The sequence below is a fragment of the Schistocerca gregaria genome, chromosome 1 (genome assembly GCF_023897955.1).
Source record: "Schistocerca gregaria isolate iqSchGreg1 chromosome 1, iqSchGreg1.2, whole genome shotgun sequence".
Lineage (NCBI taxonomy): Eukaryota > Metazoa > Arthropoda > Insecta > Orthoptera > Acrididae > Schistocerca > Schistocerca gregaria.
The window spans coordinates 745,608,463-745,625,827 of NC_064920.1; the positions used below are offsets into that span (position 1 = coordinate 745,608,463).

At 41.1% G+C, this 17,365-nt stretch overlaps 1 protein-coding gene across 2 annotated transcripts in view; it reads right to left on the reverse strand.

Moving 5' to 3' along the window:
* Window positions 1-11,930, reverse strand: part of LOC126302916 (uncharacterized) — a 54,694-nt gene extending 42,764 nt beyond the window's left edge. The window contains exons 1-2 of one of the 2 annotated variants that reach the window (XM_049991784.1): window positions 11,822-11,912; window positions 5,720-5,858 (exon numbers count right to left, since the gene is read on the reverse strand). In XM_049991784.1, coding sequence (XP_049847741.1) covers window positions 5,720-5,852 — 133 coding nt within the window. In that variant the 5' untranslated portion in view covers window positions 5,853-5,858; window positions 11,822-11,912. Of the gene's footprint in view, window positions 1-5,719; window positions 5,859-11,821 lie in introns of both variants that reach the window. The other variant, XM_049991783.1, reaches the window with a different exon arrangement.
* Between the last annotated feature and the right edge of the window lie 5,435 nt (window positions 11,931-17,365).

Here is a 17,365-nt window from a genome sequence, read left to right on the forward strand (position 1 = left end):
AGCATATTTCAGTTGACGTTAAGATATACCCCGAGAAAAAATAATAATGGTATGAAACGAGAACGAGACTAAAGATAAACGATAACAGCTGAAATTAGTATCTTGTGAAGAAAAGTTTTCAGATTCATGTAAATAAAACTCGAAGGCTCAAATATTTTCAGAAGTAAATTCAAGTTATACAGGTTTTCCTTTGTTTCCGTCTGTAGGCAAGTCAAAATATTGTATATGAAGTATGTTGTTTGTTTGAACCCAAATTGTAATACAACGCCATGACAAATATTATCGTAACAATAATCTGTGGATGAATAAAACTACTGCTGCTTCTACTATTACTACTAGTAAAAATCTGGTTAACTTAAGTGGTAGTTTACAAGCTAATATATTCTTTAGTTTAGTGTGCTTGTGCTTACCCTATTACTTTGACATACGAAACTTTATTTCCTTTGAACAATACCGATTGGAGCTATAAATATTATAGGTATGGTAGATGGTACTTAGGACGAGTTGCCTACAAGTTATTGGGAAGTGAAATAATCGCTACAACTTCATTCAACAGTTCCTCATCGGAAAATTTCCATCAGCGTCAGTAAGTTTCCTCGATCGTACGTTTATTTCTAATCAGATCTACATTTATGCAGGCCATTCCAGTGATATGGGAAGGAAGTTGGCTGCTTCTGCTTGTACTTTATAGCACATTTCCACTATAACAGTGTCCGTCGAATCCAGGAACACAATTTTTCCCAATTTATTGTATATTTAAGTAAAGACGCCAATGAACATTTTAAATTACAATCATTTAAGTGAAGTGCAACATTTTACGTATATCATTCTAACTTGTTTGTTTAGTAATGGTCCGTAATGTGTTCTGCTGCCAGAGTGAACTTTCTCTGTGAATTATTTTTCGATGGAGAAGTTGTTTGAGACCATTGCTAGAGAACAATCCATGGAAACTAGTCAACTAAGTCAAATGCAACGGTTTATACGTATCACACTTTTTCGGTAGTTTGTTCCGGTTTGTTTATTTAGGCTTAAACAATAATAAACGCTGTTGCTAAACTGAGCTTTCATCGGAAACTGCACTACAGATTTCTTTTGAGAGCGTTCTCATGTGACATTCCTGTTAGTTAACGTCGATAAATCACGTTATAGATAAGTAATCTGCCTTCTGTCAGTGGATGTTTTCTCGGACACAACACACGGTGCATATGGCAAATGAGTACCCAGAGCATGTTTTTGGAAAATTTTCAATATCCATTTGGGACATCCGATGCGTTCACAGGATTACTTCGTGCCACTCAACATACACAGAAGTCCAAGTTTTTGTATTTAATGAAGATACGTTATAGTGTACCAAATATCTCAAAAGCAGAGAAGCTTATGATAGGTTATTGCCATCAAAACCTGATTTTATTTGCTTAACTGTGAGAAGTCAACCAGATTTTTCAATAAATTCACTAATTATCATAATCATAATCATTATCATTATCATAAGGTGCAATGTCCACGTATTTTACCGTCGATGCATAAATATTTTTAGAATATTGCATGTTGTTTAGCGTGGAAAAGATATAATTTTCCAGGTGTGGGAAAGCTTTCAAGCAGTTATACCAACAGCCATGAATACTTTACCAAGTGATTTTCATTTAGTTTTTAGAGGAACTATTAAGAAAGCAGAAACAATGAGCGAAAAGTCAACATATACACACACATACACACACACACACACACACACACACACACACACACACACACATAGGCTAGAACGCCACTGAGGTATGCAAAACCTTCGGATTCATGAGGACAGATTAAAGTATTTTTTATTTTTATTTTAGCTCCTAGTACTGAACCACAAATTTACGGTGCCCAAGGTGCTTCCAGCAAAGGATCATAATGTTCAGGTTCCATTTTAAAGTTACACAAATAGCTGAATCATCATCATCATCGTGTAACGTCGACCCCGTGAACTTCAAATTTGAACAGATATGTGGTTAAGAAAGAAATTCATAACTGATTATTTACTTGGCACCGATGCGAGAACATATAAGTCTTAATGACCGATTTAGATCGTATAAATACATCTTTAAAGTGCGGTTAATATGAAAATTTTAGTGGTCAGCGGTGACATTGACGGTGAAGAATATGACGTGTTATGTTGTAATCAAGCAGTCGATATCTGAAGGTGGCCTCTAACAACCGAAATGTGTCGTTATCATTTACATCTCCTCGTGAGACTGACTGAGAAAAATAAAGATTTATAATTCATTAACATAACTGTCACTCGTGAAGACAAAAGTCCGCCCTTATAAAAAAATCAATTTATTTACGTTATTTTGGTCTAAGGCATACGAAAAAGCATGTGGCAAGGACAGTCTACAAGTGATACACAAATTATTGAGGTCCTTAATTACCCGATCTTTTCCTCTCTATAGTTCCTATCATTAACTCAGTATCATTAAATAATGTAGGTAGAATTGTGCAAGAATGCCATTTTCGTTTGAGTTTTGAAATAATTGTCTTTGCAGTCTTTAATATTTATCCTGAAAATGTTATGAAAATAGTTACAAGAAATAAACGATACATTTATTAACAGGTATTTTATTGTTACAGAGCACTTCATTCCTAACCAAGTGCGGATTACGAGAAGCTGCATTATTGAAGGATCTTACAACCCAAAGCACGTTGAGCTGGAAGTCGGGCAAACTGCTTCTCAGTTTGGAATACTCGGAAATGGATGCCGAGGCATGACATTAGCCTTATGATTTTCATACGTTACTCTGTTTCGATCATCTAATCGGCGTAATCTTCCTGCCACTGACAAATTCTAAAACGCTTAAAGAGTCAAACATAAGTTTGTTTAGGATTATTGATGTGTTTAAAAACTGTAGTGTCTACCGTATATGTTCACTTCGCCTTTTACATAAATACGCTAGTTTAACTAAAACGGCAAAAAGTTTTTGTTTCGAAATGATTACAATAGGACGTATTTGCGCGCTTAGGTCACACTAGGATCGGCTAATGTTTCGTTGACAGCCAGGGGGAGTTCGAATAATAAATTTCCTGGTCGGTGGATCGAGGCTCGTCTTGATTACGATAAAAGGGACGCATGAACAATATAGTGTATTTGCAGAGATGAAATGAAGGTCGAATTCTGGAGAATTCTAATCGCTGCCACCTGCAAAGCTACATCGCGGTAACTCCATGAAAATGAAGCATGCATTGCTTGAATTAAAACGCAAAGTATTTTCAACATTTATCACACTAAACGAAAAACACGCAATTGTATTCCTTTGTGATAAATCTACAAAAATAATATTTACGACGCAAAAATTATAATACTTTAGTTTTAAGATGTCAAATAATTCATTTATTTAGGATAGGAAGAAAATCATAGGTTGTTTTACCATTCTGCAATGTTAAAAAAATATATTTAACGAAATCCATTCAGTTTCTTTCCTTAAGCGTCAGCATCAAGAGGACTTTTGTGGATATCATCAAAGTGGTGAAACAGATAAAAAAATTATCGAGAACAAGTTCTTAGTTTTTGGATCGCTTTTCACTCATAATAACTGTGGGCTGTCTTGTCAATAGAATTTCTGAAGCTGGTTTAGTTTCCTCGAATTACCAGTAGGCTCGAGGCAATGAGAAATTCCTCATTCAATTTTTGTAAGGTCAAAGCCCCACTGTCCAACCTGGCGTTGGAATAACATTTACTGTCCCTTGCTAACTAAGTTCGTCTCCTGTCCATTTTCGAATGCATGACACTAGTCGGAAAATGGTAGTGGAACAATGAGAAAACATCAAGTTTTTTGAGTCCTACCGAGTTTGTGGGCGATAAGTAGTCGAATTCGACCTGAATACCGAGAGGCAGGTTTCTGGTTGCTACTCCATGGCGACACCACAGTCCACAAAAACTGTGCTCGAATTTTTGGACAGCAAATGGATCACAGTCCTGGATCATCCACAGTATTCGCCGGATTTGGTCCCAGTCATCTTGCGGTTGTCCCCAAATAGAAGTTGGAAATGGACACCGTTATGGCGCAATTAAGAATATCCAAGAAAATTGTGCTGCCGTACTAAATGCACTTCCAAAAAATGACTTTCAAAAAAATTTGTCAAATGAGTTCAGCTATGTTATGTGTTTTGTTTCAGAGGGAGACTATTTTGAATAAATACTGTGATTCTGTGAAAATAATCCATGTTTTTTTATTTTTCATAACACAGTTCAAACGGAACTGAAACACATTGTAGTCAGCTCTCCGGTTTGGAGTAATTCGGCCGTAAGTATGGGGAGAACATTACCAATGAAATAATAAGTACACCGCACAAATAGTGATCCCCAGAAAATATCACGCTAATACCGTGTAACTCAGACTCTAGCGTTAAAAGTGGCCTCCACATAACGAGGAAGACAGTCGACGAGTTTCTTCACCTGAAGCCACAAGTTGCTGATTAGATCCTAACTGTTGGAATATCGATTGCTAAGTTTCGCCCGCTGTCCCAAGAAGCTAAAGATATTTTTTTTGGATCTAAGATTGGATGATTTAACGTGAGTGTCGAGTTGTGGTAGGATGCCTGAGTGTTGCGTGCAGCACTATGAACACGGCTGTTGTCAGCTTGCCAAACGAGAGTCTCCACAGCGTACGTATCACGAAGATGTAGAAGAGAGCGTGACGATTGGACACCGAAAATGTTCAAATATTGATTCAGGTTCACGTAACTGGAATGAGCGGGCCCAAGTCCTGGTCCGAAAGCACCACCAAAACATCACAAAACGACCTTTGGCCTGGGATGCACCCTCTGCAGACTGCGAGTGAAGTGCCCCGTTGGACAGTCTGTGCACTCGGCCCTAGACATCATTGAAAAATAGGGAAAGTCTCGATTCGCTAGACCACACTGCACGCCTCCAGTCAATATGGTCCGGTTTCTCCGTTGTTTAGTGGTTGAAGGTGTTTACGGTTATGTGCCGCTATCCACAATGACCTTTAACGAGATACCTGACTCCAAATGGTTGAGATGGAGCTGCATTCACTGGCAGCAATTCATCTCGGATGTGAAACCGTCTGTGATTAAGAAGGCGTAACAGTCGTCTCCCATACCTGACGGTTACGGTCTTTTTGTGACCTCTGTTCTTACGCTGTGTTACATGGCTGTGAGTGGTACGTCATTGCTTGTAAACACATCGAACGGTCCGAATACATATAGCGAAAGTCCCCACTATTTTGTGAACGATCCGAGTACATACACCAACAGTCCCCACAATTTCATTCACAGTGTGATAATGAGCTGTCTAGTCATGATAGATCCTAATTTCATATATCCCCCTTCAGATCGACAGGGGAACTCAGATGTTCCTACAATTTAGTTTGAGTATGAATGAGTCCTTAACATGTATTTGAAGGTTTGGTGTTAATTGTTATCGATTTTTGATCTACATTGCACCTTCTTCAGGCACACAAGATCACGTGGTATTTCATAGTGGGGCCTAACGATGGTTCATTGCACTAGGGTCGATGGCAAAGAAAGCAAGAGTTGTAAACTAAGATGAAGGATTTAGTCGCACTCTAGATCCTAGATTCAAGTTCTAGCTTGGCAGATGTCCGTAAACACTCACGTATTGCTCGTTAGTATCTCTAAGTATTACGGAAGAATGAGTCAGCGCCAGTGGTGAGCTCGCACGCAAAGAGGCAGCAGCCCGCGTTTCTGCACGCTCACTGCTCACCTTCCTCGGGCAGCGAGTCGTACACCTCTTGCGCGCTGGCCGTCGTCGACGTACTGGCCGTCACAACCTGCGGAGGCGCAGCGCCGGCAGCAGCCAACAGCATCACCAGCACCAGCACGTAGCCGTACATCATGCGATCCTGCAAAAAACAACTGATTTACCAGAACGCTGCTCTAGGATACCCTAGTACTGATTTACATTTCCAAATGCAAATTCTGCATCTATCTCCACCAGTCCCAAGTTTCATCATTCCCTGCTCCATCTCGAATTCAGTTCCCGTTTTGATCTGCCTCACCTGTATATTGTACACACGTCCTCAAACGTCATATGGTCTCCAGGCACCCCATAGCATCTGCTGTAATTGAGAACTTTGACTTACAGGGAAGCCTTCTTCAGCTCTCCATACAATGTCCTTTTCCAGGGGAATTTCTACCTTCTTCCCTTCCAAGACAAAGAATTTTTTGCCGAAATATACCCATCCTATCTGCTAAAAGCTTCCCTATCTTTTCCATTCCAAATGTTGGTCCTAACAGAGCCTTTACCTACACAATTCCTGGCTCCTGTATCCTGTCTCTTGCCTCTTACCAGTATTCATACTGTATCTTTTCCAGCGCCTTGTGAAATATTACCAGCAGACCCCAGCACCATCATTCTTAATGTCTCAAGCGTCACACGTCACCACCTCATCAAGGATAAAAAACGTTGTTATTATTTTCAGTTCACGTCATTCAAAGGCTGAAAAACGAGAACATGGTAGCTACTAGCCCTCCCTCCCACTCCTATATTCTAGGGAATGTGAACAACAAAGCAAACTCAACACAGCTGATACACAGGATGTTTCACATTTATTATTACAATCTTGTGTGAGTTGCGAAGAGGAATCACTAGATAAAGTTCTGATAAGGGAATCATGTCCGGAAATGTACCGTATGGATGTAAAAGGAATTTGAAGATCGGACCATTTTAAAATCTCCCGCTTCACGGTACGCATAAAGCGGACACAATGATCTATGACCTGTGTGTCTATAGGAGCGTGCGGAGCATCGGTGGAGCACCACAGACAACCCTTGTAACTATCGCAGCCTCTGTAGTAGGACGAACAGTGTACGAGTATGTGACGTCATAATTACAACAGAGACTGACGACGCAGCACTCTTTTCAGTTTCAGTGTGCACAGTGCAGCCTGAGATTTGCAAGTGTTACGATATGCAGACTTATTTTATTATATCCAATCTGTATGTTCCCTGAAACGGTTTCTTTATAAACACTTCATCTACTGGATCCCCCATGAAACACTTGGAAGCCTGTAGTAGGAACTGTAAATCACCCTGCATAGGATAAAAAAGTGTTCGTTTGCGCGGACGACTCTCTGTAGGGAACTGAGAGCAAATACTCATTAGGCTACTCGTATTGCAGTTTACCTGCAACGCATGGCGAATGAACAGCTATCCACTGTTGTGGGACTCAGGAACACCACGGTAGTCTTAGTGTATATTGTTCTAGCGACTAGATTCAACCAGGAACTCCCTCTATCCCTGATTCCTCAAAGAATCGCACTCCCATGAAGAGAAAATAGCTTCAAAAATCTGATTTTTTTACAGAGGAGTTAATGTGTTAAGTATTTGACATTAATTATGTAGCCTTTACGGCTGAAGATGCAAAATACAAGCCGCGCGGGGTAAGTAGTGTGTAAGCTTAGGGACCGATGACCTAAGCAGTTTGGTCCCAGAAGATCATACCACAAACTTACAAATTTTTATTTGAAGAATCCTAATTACGTTGGTTCTACTCGTTTCGAATGACGCCTGACGGTCATATTTTACTGCATGAACAGCAAAAATGTAGTAAAGAATCAACTTTTTTGCTAAACTTATTATTTTGTAAGAAATGTCAATGATAAAAAGTTTGAAGTTATGTGTCAAGTTTGATGGAAGTCGCTAAGTGCTGTCATTCGCAAACACTGGATGAATAGGTAAATGCAGCTTCTAACTTTAATACTCGTAACTTCAATTATGTTTCATCATAAAGATAAGAATATCTTAGTCTTTTGGAACTTAAATTTATTCTTGAGTAGCAGACATGTTTCGCCTATTCATGTTAAGCATCTTCAGTGGTCTAATACATATAAAATTATTTTATTATACATATTTTAATATGAGGTTGGTGGTGATCCTTTTGCATCACAGTTTGTTTAGATCTAGCTATTTCGTTTTTCAATTACACTATGCCATGTGCATTTAGCATAAACAGAACAAAAAATGGCTGGATGAACAGGTCACAAAAAGACAAAGCTTGTCGAATGTATTGACTGATTTTGGTTTCCCAATTAAATTGATAAAACTCTACTAAGATTGCATTGATGAAAGTACAAGCAGGGTTTTACTAAATGGATTAAAGTCTGACCATTTTAATAATAAAACTGGGTGAAGACAAGGTGGTGCTTTGTCCCGTTTCCCTTCAATACAGCTTTAGAAAGAGTTGTGAGAAAGCTCAAACTGGTAGCTGCTGGGATCCTCCAAGACAGCAAAATTAACGTGTTAGCATACGCAGATGACATAGTGCTCATTGGAAACAATGAAATAGAGATTAGGCAATTATTTGTGAAGCTTGCAGCAGAAGCATCAAGACTTGGCTTGAAAGTAGAAGACGAGAAAACGAAATACATGACAGGTCAAAGATGTAGAGATCAACGGGATAACCAATCACATCTAACAGTTGATGAACACAAATTCGAGCGTGTTGAACAGTTCAGATTTCTGGGATCAGTGATAGGTGAACAAAATCAGAGAAAGGTAGAAATAAAAACGAGGATACAAAATGCTAATCGAGCCTATTATGCAATACAAAATCTCTTAGGGCCCCAACTGCTGACTAGGAAAACTAAAATAAAGTTATATAATACAATCATCAGATCAGTTCTAATCTTTCGGGCAGAAACATGGAGCCTAACGAAAACAAAAGCACCATTTACAAGTGTTTGAGAATAAAGCTTATAGAAAAATCTTTGGGTCATATTATGACAATGAATCAGAATGGTGGAAGAGAAGAGAAGACACAACATAGAAGTCCACGAGCTATCACAACAGCCAACGCTAGTAAACATAATAAATGCTAGAACACTGCAATGGGCTGGACATCTGATGAGAATGAAAGTAGACCAAATTATGTTAAGAATATTCAGGGAGAAGCCATATAGCAAAAGGCCAAGGGGGAGACCCGGGAGTACCTGGCGCAATTAAATTGATTGCATATGCGAAAGATTGGGAATAAATAAATGGCAAGAGGCAGCACAAGACAGGAGCATCTGGAGGAATCATTTGAGATTGGCACGGGAAATTAGAGTCTCTTAGAAGCTTCTACTGCTAAAAATCACAAATATATAGTTGTAAATAGAAATAGCTAGGTCTAACAAACTGCAAAAGAAACACTACACACATCACGTCAAAATACGTATAATTAAATAAATATATAAATTATTAACTAATTACATAAATATGTATTACAGACTTCTGAAAATGCCTAACAAGAATAACCGAACGTGTGTTGTATTCAAGAATAAACTGCAGTTGCAAAACACAGCAGTTTTCTTATCTTTATGATAAAACATAACTGAAGCTACTATTAGGAACTGAGGAAAATGGTTGTAGATATCAACAATATTTAAAGTTTATACCCCATACAGAGTATATTATGACAGCATTTCAGTTTTTTAAATTCGGTCACTGCTTATACGAACGCCTGAAAATCAAATTTTTATTGTCACTGGAAGCCGCTTGACAGACGACCTGCAGCTATGGTGGGTGACCATTTCATCCATTTAGTGATGTAGATACCCCTTTCCTTATCACAGTTATAAGGTGATTTCTCAGTTATTATGTAAATGCCAGAAACGGTTATCCTCTCAAAAATCGCAAGCCCTTTGCTTATCTCCCAACTCAATGCGATATTGAGATTTGGATGAAAAGAATCGACAGTCTTGAATCGGCCAACTCTACCCAGATGGATACGAGATGAAAGACGCAGAAGGTAGAATGTGCTATAGTCTTTACTGGAAAAGAAAGCGTAACATGTTGTCATATAATTAGTCGCATTAAAATATTGTCTTCTCTTATTTCAGACCAGGACAGAGTGTTTCCACTCAATACTTTTAATGATTTCTAGTTTAAGGTCATTAAGACAGAGGGAGTACAAAAACGACTTTAACAAAAAGGAGAACTTATAAGTTCACCTTTTTTTCTTCACAGTACAAACGGGGAGAGTCGTTGACGTCTACAACTACAGAAACGTCCAGGCGGGTGGTGTGCTGAAGTGCTGACACGTCCAGCTCAGTTTAGGTTTCCTGCAGTTTATGGGATCGCTTCTGGCAAAAACCGACATATTTCTTCCGAAGAGGCAACAGCTGATTCTTTCTCCCATGTATGGTCGTACCTCTTGGTCTGGTCGTTGACACCAGACGAAAATAATATATGATTAGAAAACTGTCACTGTTTCTGTGGAGATATTTCGAGATTTTCGAACAGGTCAAAGGCGTATGAAAGCCGCGAGGCTGCTCGCGTGTCGTGCCCGGCTGCCTCACTCGGTAAGAGCATTGCCCGCTGGAGTCCCAATCCGTCACACAAGTTTAGTTTCTCAGAAAATTTCACAACAGCGTACCATCCGCCATCCGGTGACAGAACATCAACATAGCCGGCCGGGTTGGCCGAGCGGTTCTAGGCGCTACAGTCTGGAACCGCGCGACCACTGCGGTCGCAGGTTCGTATCCTGCCTCGGGCATGGAAGTGTGTGATGTCCTTAGGTTAGTTAGGTTTAAGTAGTTCTAAGTTCTAGGGGGAGTGATGACCTCAGAAGTTAAGTCCCATACAGCTCAGAGCCATTTCAACATCAACATACTTGATAAATATCCTAAACTGAAAATAAAGCTGCATTTTTTAGGGGGTATCCATTGGATGAAGTTTTGATAAGGAACTCATTTCCGGAAATGTACAGAATGTATATAATGAACCAAGTTTGCAAATCCGATCGCTTCCAAATCTCACGCTGCACTGTGCACACTGAAACTGAAAAAGAGCGCCGTCGCCAGACTCTTTTGTAATTATGACGTCGCATACTCGTACACTGTTGGTACTAGTGCAACAACAACTTCGAGAAACTGATATGTTAGTGGTTACTAGGGGTGAGTGTGGAGCTCCAACAACGCGCACCATTATCGACTTTGAAGAGGACTTTCGTAGTCGCATAGAAGAGAACCTGAATACAAGTACTTGTAACATTGTGCAAGCCATGGGCTACTGTAGAGCATACAGGTTAGAGTTCATTGTATCCGATGTGTGCGTGCCGTGAAGCTGGAAATTTTAAATGATTTCCCTGTCAGAACTTTATTTACTGAATTCCTTTCGCAACCCATAGAAGATTGTATTAATAATTATGAAACACTCTGTATAGCAACTCTACTGGTTTGCTTCTCGTATTGTATAAAGGGCAACCAAATTCCTTGTAATACAGATATTTATCCTCTCTCCCATCTTCTTCTCAATTAACAATTGGTATTCTGGATTAGCAGTTTGGTCGCCAGACCGTTTCACACTCAATTTAGCATAGCGCCATTCTCAGCTCCATTTATGTCCATAACATGCAATTTACAAGAATTTGTAATAAGAACGCAACAGGAATAGTATTTTCGTGGTGTGCAGCTATGTTTCGTGTTCCTCATACACCTTCTAGTCTTAACAACCAGCGTCATAAGGTGAATTCCAAATTTGATTTATGGGAAGCGATGGATAGTTTCGACAAATGTAGAGCCCGTAGTTGTATTTTCTGGTTGTAGCTTCGCGCTGTCATGCCAAACATTCGTACGAACTGCATTACGTGGTTTCATCAGCCGCAGATGGCGGAGAAAACGCCTACTCTATGAAAAAATCCCACTACATATTGAGGGACCGCTTATAAAATTTCAACAGAACTTTCGTATCGTTCCGAGAAATTCTACCTACTGCTACTTTTTGGAAGAGTAAGTACAAACAAGTTCTGGAAGATTACGTTTCAAACATGGCAGCTCTCAACAGTAGCAGGTGGAAATGCGTGTAACAGTTTCACAGCACTTACCTGTTTCAGAAAAACTGATTTAAGAATCCTGATGCAACGCTATTGAAGGTCGCCTCTCTCGAGGTAGCAGCAATGCTAGTTCCGTGTCTGCTCTCGGTTACTTTAGTCACAGCACTAATATCTGTCCGCTATTTATACCATTGTCTAACTGTAATCAGCAAGTTAACAACTATTAAATTGCTTCGCTAACCTTCAGCTGTGGTGGGGATAACCAGTGGCAGCAGATATGCGATTGCGCGGTAGCTCTTTGACGTGTTTCCGATGAAACTACTGACAGATCTTCTTAGGGTTCATCGTCCACACTGAGGACGTTTAGCTGCAACACTTTCTCCGTGTAAAGAGCGCAATTTGTTATCCGAGTAGAAGATAGCGTTTATGAGATTGCTGTTTCGCACCTTGAATCAGAATGTGTGTAATTGTTTCGAGACGGGGCGGTGCCCTGGAACAGTAAAGAAGAGGCAGGCCATGCATTTCTCAGTGGCGCCGATAAACTCAAAAACAGGGTTAGTCACATCGTTAGTGGCGGTAGATTAGGAAGGTAGTGTTCTGTATTGGTTCACAGGATACTTTTCCAGAGGGAAAGAGAGAGGGAGAGAGCGTGTTAGCAGCTGAACATGTTGTTCTCACTTGTTCTATTTTGAGATCTTACAGGTCTTTCTCTATTCTCACACCTGAATTATTTTTTTTACAGAATTCTTTACTTTTCGTTTCAATTTTATTTAACTATTCTCGCACATTTCTCCCACCCAAGTGTGTATTCCTGTCCCTCTTTGAAATATGATCAACATTATTTTCTGTCATCTAATTATTTGATCCTCAGCCGACTGGCCACGTTTCAGAGAACTGATTTCTTGCCTCTACTTCAGTTGTTGTATGTTGTCGTTTGCTGATCGAAAGAACGACATACGCAGTCTGTGCTTTCTATTCAGAACCTCAGTAAGTTCAACCTTCGATCGAATATTTCCATAAAGGTTATTAGAATTCGAATTCTACATGAGTACAGTGATTCGCTTTAGTTGAGTTTCTAACTATATATCTTTCTGTGACGCTGATCTAGAACTGCAGTCGTCCTGCGTGTTCGCTAGGCAATGTTTTGGAAGGAGACGGTAAGAAATTACATTTCTAGATAGCTTAACACACTCAAAGCTAGTGTGTGCTTGTGTGTGTATGTTTACCTCTGCGCAGTCTAAGTTTCACCAGCCACATTCAAAGACGACTGGATATAATACCAAATGATATTTCACATGTTAACACCTATCTGCTCTGACGCCGTGGAAAATTTCAATTAACTTCATTTTTTTAGGCCAATCACTCTTCGAAATGGATAGTAAGCCGTGTTCACATAGGACGTGTTTTCAGCGCTGAACTTAGACTCTGTTTTTCAAGCAGTGGTTTTAAATAAACACTAAAGAAGTTCCAAGAGAATAATCGTTGCTGACAATCGATGACGGGTGGTATTAGGACCTCTGTGAAGACTAAATGCTGTTCTGCTTAATGCAGTGGTCTCATGCCGATCGTCACAGGACTACTGACCGATAATGCGAAGCGTCTGACGATCACAGCTGTTCCTGAAGCGTTCTCTGCTTTCCAGCGATGCCCAGTTCTGTTTACACAATACTATACCATTTACAATATATCTCTTGGATACATTATCGCTTACAAGGTTACTCGGAGTATTAACACTTTTGTCACGTCACGTAAGACACTCAAATAGAAAGTCTTTCTGACTTTACACATTCGATTATTCAATACTGTAATTTTCAGCAAACATGTTTCTGCTTATAAGATCTTGTCATAGGCAATGTATCAAAATAGCATGTGATATGTTAGTGCTAACAGAGGGATGAGGCGAAGGGGCATTACATAGGAAGGACTTGTCAATGTTACAGTAGATACGGACAATATGACATTTCTGAAAAAGGCGTCTGTTCAGAAACATTATGCAGATTACTGTATTGTGTGATAGCTTTTAAAATAATGAGCTTCCAAAAATATTTCAAAAAAAAGCATTAAATGAAGACACTTACGAGTAATGTCGATAGCAGTGAATAATTCAGTTTAGGAACAGATAGTAGTGCTACTGACATAAATCAGTGATTCTACAACCCGGGCTATGAATGCCGTCAGGGTAGCTGTATAAAAATCAAGACTGGTGCAACTTTGTCACAGTGCTAACTTTGACATATGATAGAGTAACCAACCTTTGACTGCAAATGCGAACACTTCAAAGCTGTCTTAATGGAGTACTTGACAGCAGAACTTAACGATTCCGAGCAAATCCATGGTGTCGATCTGCTGAGGCCGAAACGTTAAACTATTTGGGCCGACAGCTGGTGACAGAAAGCTCAGCCCTAACCCACTATTTCTCTCGAGTAATATGTGGATGAATAATGGACGTTGACCACAGGTTGACAAGAGCGACACTTGCCTCCTCCTGGAATCTGTGGTAGACTTTTATTAATTTCAAGATTCTCGCACATTTCTAGAAACGATTATTTCTGATTGTGCTCAAATGCACGCAAGGGGTAATAAAGTGGGTTTAGTAAATATTACATTGTATGGTTAACAAGTGGCAGGAGATTTGGCATTGTTTTTCAATCTTTCTTAACAAGCTACGGAATTGGTCAGTTCAGACACCTTGCACACTATAAAAATAACGCCATTACTCGTTTACCTACCAGACGTCCGTCCCAGATTCCCTCAAGAACAGGCGCTTGGCGTACAAACGTGTTGAACTCAACAATAAGTTTGCAAGTGACCCGTGAAGGCTTGCTAAGACTTCATTCAGTTTTACACTGTAGAGACATTGTAGTAGTGGGAATTTGTCGAACGTGGTCGTATTAATAGTCCAGGTATTATGATGTGGGGAGGCATAATTTTGCGTGGGAGTACTGACCTCCAAAGCTTTCAGCACGGAACACTCACCGGTCAACGTTATTATGACACTATACTCCTTCCCCATGTTTGTGATTTCAGGGGTACAGTCGGCCCTGATTTCCTTTTTTACGGATGACAATACGTGCCAGTATCGAATTGCACAAGTGGAGGATCTCTTGGAACGAGAGAATATTCGGCGAATGGACTGACCTACCGCGTTCCCACATGCAATCAACCACATGGGGGATGCGTGGGGAGATATATCGTAGCATGTCCACATGCACCAACGACCATGCAGCATTTGTGAACCGCGCTGGTGGAGAAGTGGAACGATGAACCACAAGAACTCCTGACAAGCCTTTAGGTCAAAAAAATGGTCCAAATGGCTCTGAGCACTATGCGACTTAACTTCTGAGGTCATCAGTCGCCTAGAACTTAGAACTACTTATACCTAACTAACCTAAGGACATCACACACATCCATGCCCGAGGCAGGATTCGAACCTGCGACCGTAGCGGTCGCTCGGTTCCAGACTGTAGCGCCTAGAACCGCAAGGCCACTCCGGCCGGCCCTTTAGGTCAGCGCACGGCCACATTGCAGAGCATGCACTGGCGTCTGTGGTGATCACACAGGCTATTAAGAACCATGTTCGTCCTTTTGTAATGTCCGGTGAACCATCATGAATTGCGAGAACTTCAGTGCAATTGTCGTCTTTGAATAAAAGCGTCATTTCTGATTCATTTATGGTCCATTTTCATTGAGCTATGTTATTTGTCAGTGACAAATCACGCGAAAGTTACTTTCGTCGTTAAGTTTTGCCCACCAGTAGATGTAGCCGGGTTCTTGCGTTTACCGTTATATACACGCAAACCGTAGCTTTACATCCTCCGAAAAGTCACATTGTGGTGTTTATTTATACATGGTACACGTTTCTTTTTCTCTCCTCACTGGCTAGTGACCGGAATCGCTGTATCTAGATTCTTCTGAGAACAAGCCAGGAATCCACTGTGTTAGTCAAAACCAGACAAAATGGTGAATATTTGTGTCATATACGTGTGCAGCAGAATCACCAGCAAGGTCACAAGCAATTCCTGAAGAAGCAGTGGACCTATTCCTTTCCTTAAATTGCACTACGTACCATTTTATGAGTATTTATTCAAAGATGGGAAGGAACTCATCACCCCACTTGTCTTGAATTGCGTAAACTGTGTTCACTGTATTTATGAGTTTTAAACTTCTTTGCATTAGGACGCAAGACAGCTTAGGACACAAGCACCCAAGCTGTTTTATGTGAATGATGGAATGAAGAACCAGCCAGCCCAGATGAGTGTGAGAAACCTACAAGATACGGGTCCCAGTCTGGCGGCTGTACCACACTGCTGAATGTTGATCTAGCTTGTAGATTTGATCTGGTGTGGCTTGCCTCCCAGTACAGTAAGTTAGCTCCTGCAGGTCCTGAGGTCATCAGTCCCCTAGACCTAACTAACCTAAGGACATCACATACGTCCATGCTCGAGGCAGGATTCGAATCTGCGACCGTAGCGGTCGCGCGGTTCCAGACTGAAGCGCCTAGAACCGCTCGGCCATACCGGCCGGCAAGTCCAGCTATTCTGGATGGTTCCTGAGAAAATCGAGGAACTTAATTTAAGTGTCAGTTGTCACAAAACATGAAAGACAAATGATAAGGATGGAAAATATCCAGTGTCAGCTGTGGAATACTCTTCTTATACTATCTGTGGAAGCTATGTTATGTGATGCAATATTTATTTTTAGGAAGCCCAACGATACTACCAAGTACACTCCTGGAAATTGAAATAAGAACACCGTGAATTCATTGTCCCAGGAAGGGGAAACATTTTTGACACATTCCTGGGGTCAGATACATCACATGATCACACTGACAGAACCACAGGCACATAGACACAGGCAACAGTGCATGCACAATGTCGGCACTAGTACAGTGTATATCCACCTTTCGCAGCAATGAAGGCTGCTATTCTCCCATGGAGACGATCGTAGAGATGCTGGATGTAGTCCTGTGGAACGGCTTGCCATGCCATTTCCACCTGGCGCCTCAGTTGGACCAGCGTTCGTGCTGGACGTGCAGACCGCGTGAGACGACGCTTCATCCAGTCCCAAACATGCTCAATGGGGGACGGATCCGGAGATCTTGCTGGCCAGGGTAGTTGACTTACACCTTCTAGAGCAGGTTGGGTGGCACGGGATACATGCGGACGTGCATTGTCCTGTTGGAACAGCAAGTTCCCTTGCCGGTCTAGGAATTGTTGAACGATGGGTTCGATGACGGTTTGGATGTACCGTGCACTATTCAGTGTCCCCTCGACGATCACCAGAGGTGTACGGCCAGTGTAAGAGATCGCTCCCCACACCATGATGCTGGGTGTTGGCACTGTGTGCCTCGGTCGTATGCAGTCCTGATTGTGGCGCTCACCTGCACGGCGCCAAACACGCATACGACCATCATTGGCACCAAGGCAGAAGCGACTCTCATCGCTGAAGACGACACGTCTCCATTCGTCCCTCCATTCACGCCTGTCGCGACACCACTGGAGGCGGGCTGCACGATGTTGGGGCGTGAGCGGAAGACGGCCTAACGGTGTGCGGGACCGTAGCCCAGCTTCATGGAGACGGTTGCGAATGGTCCTC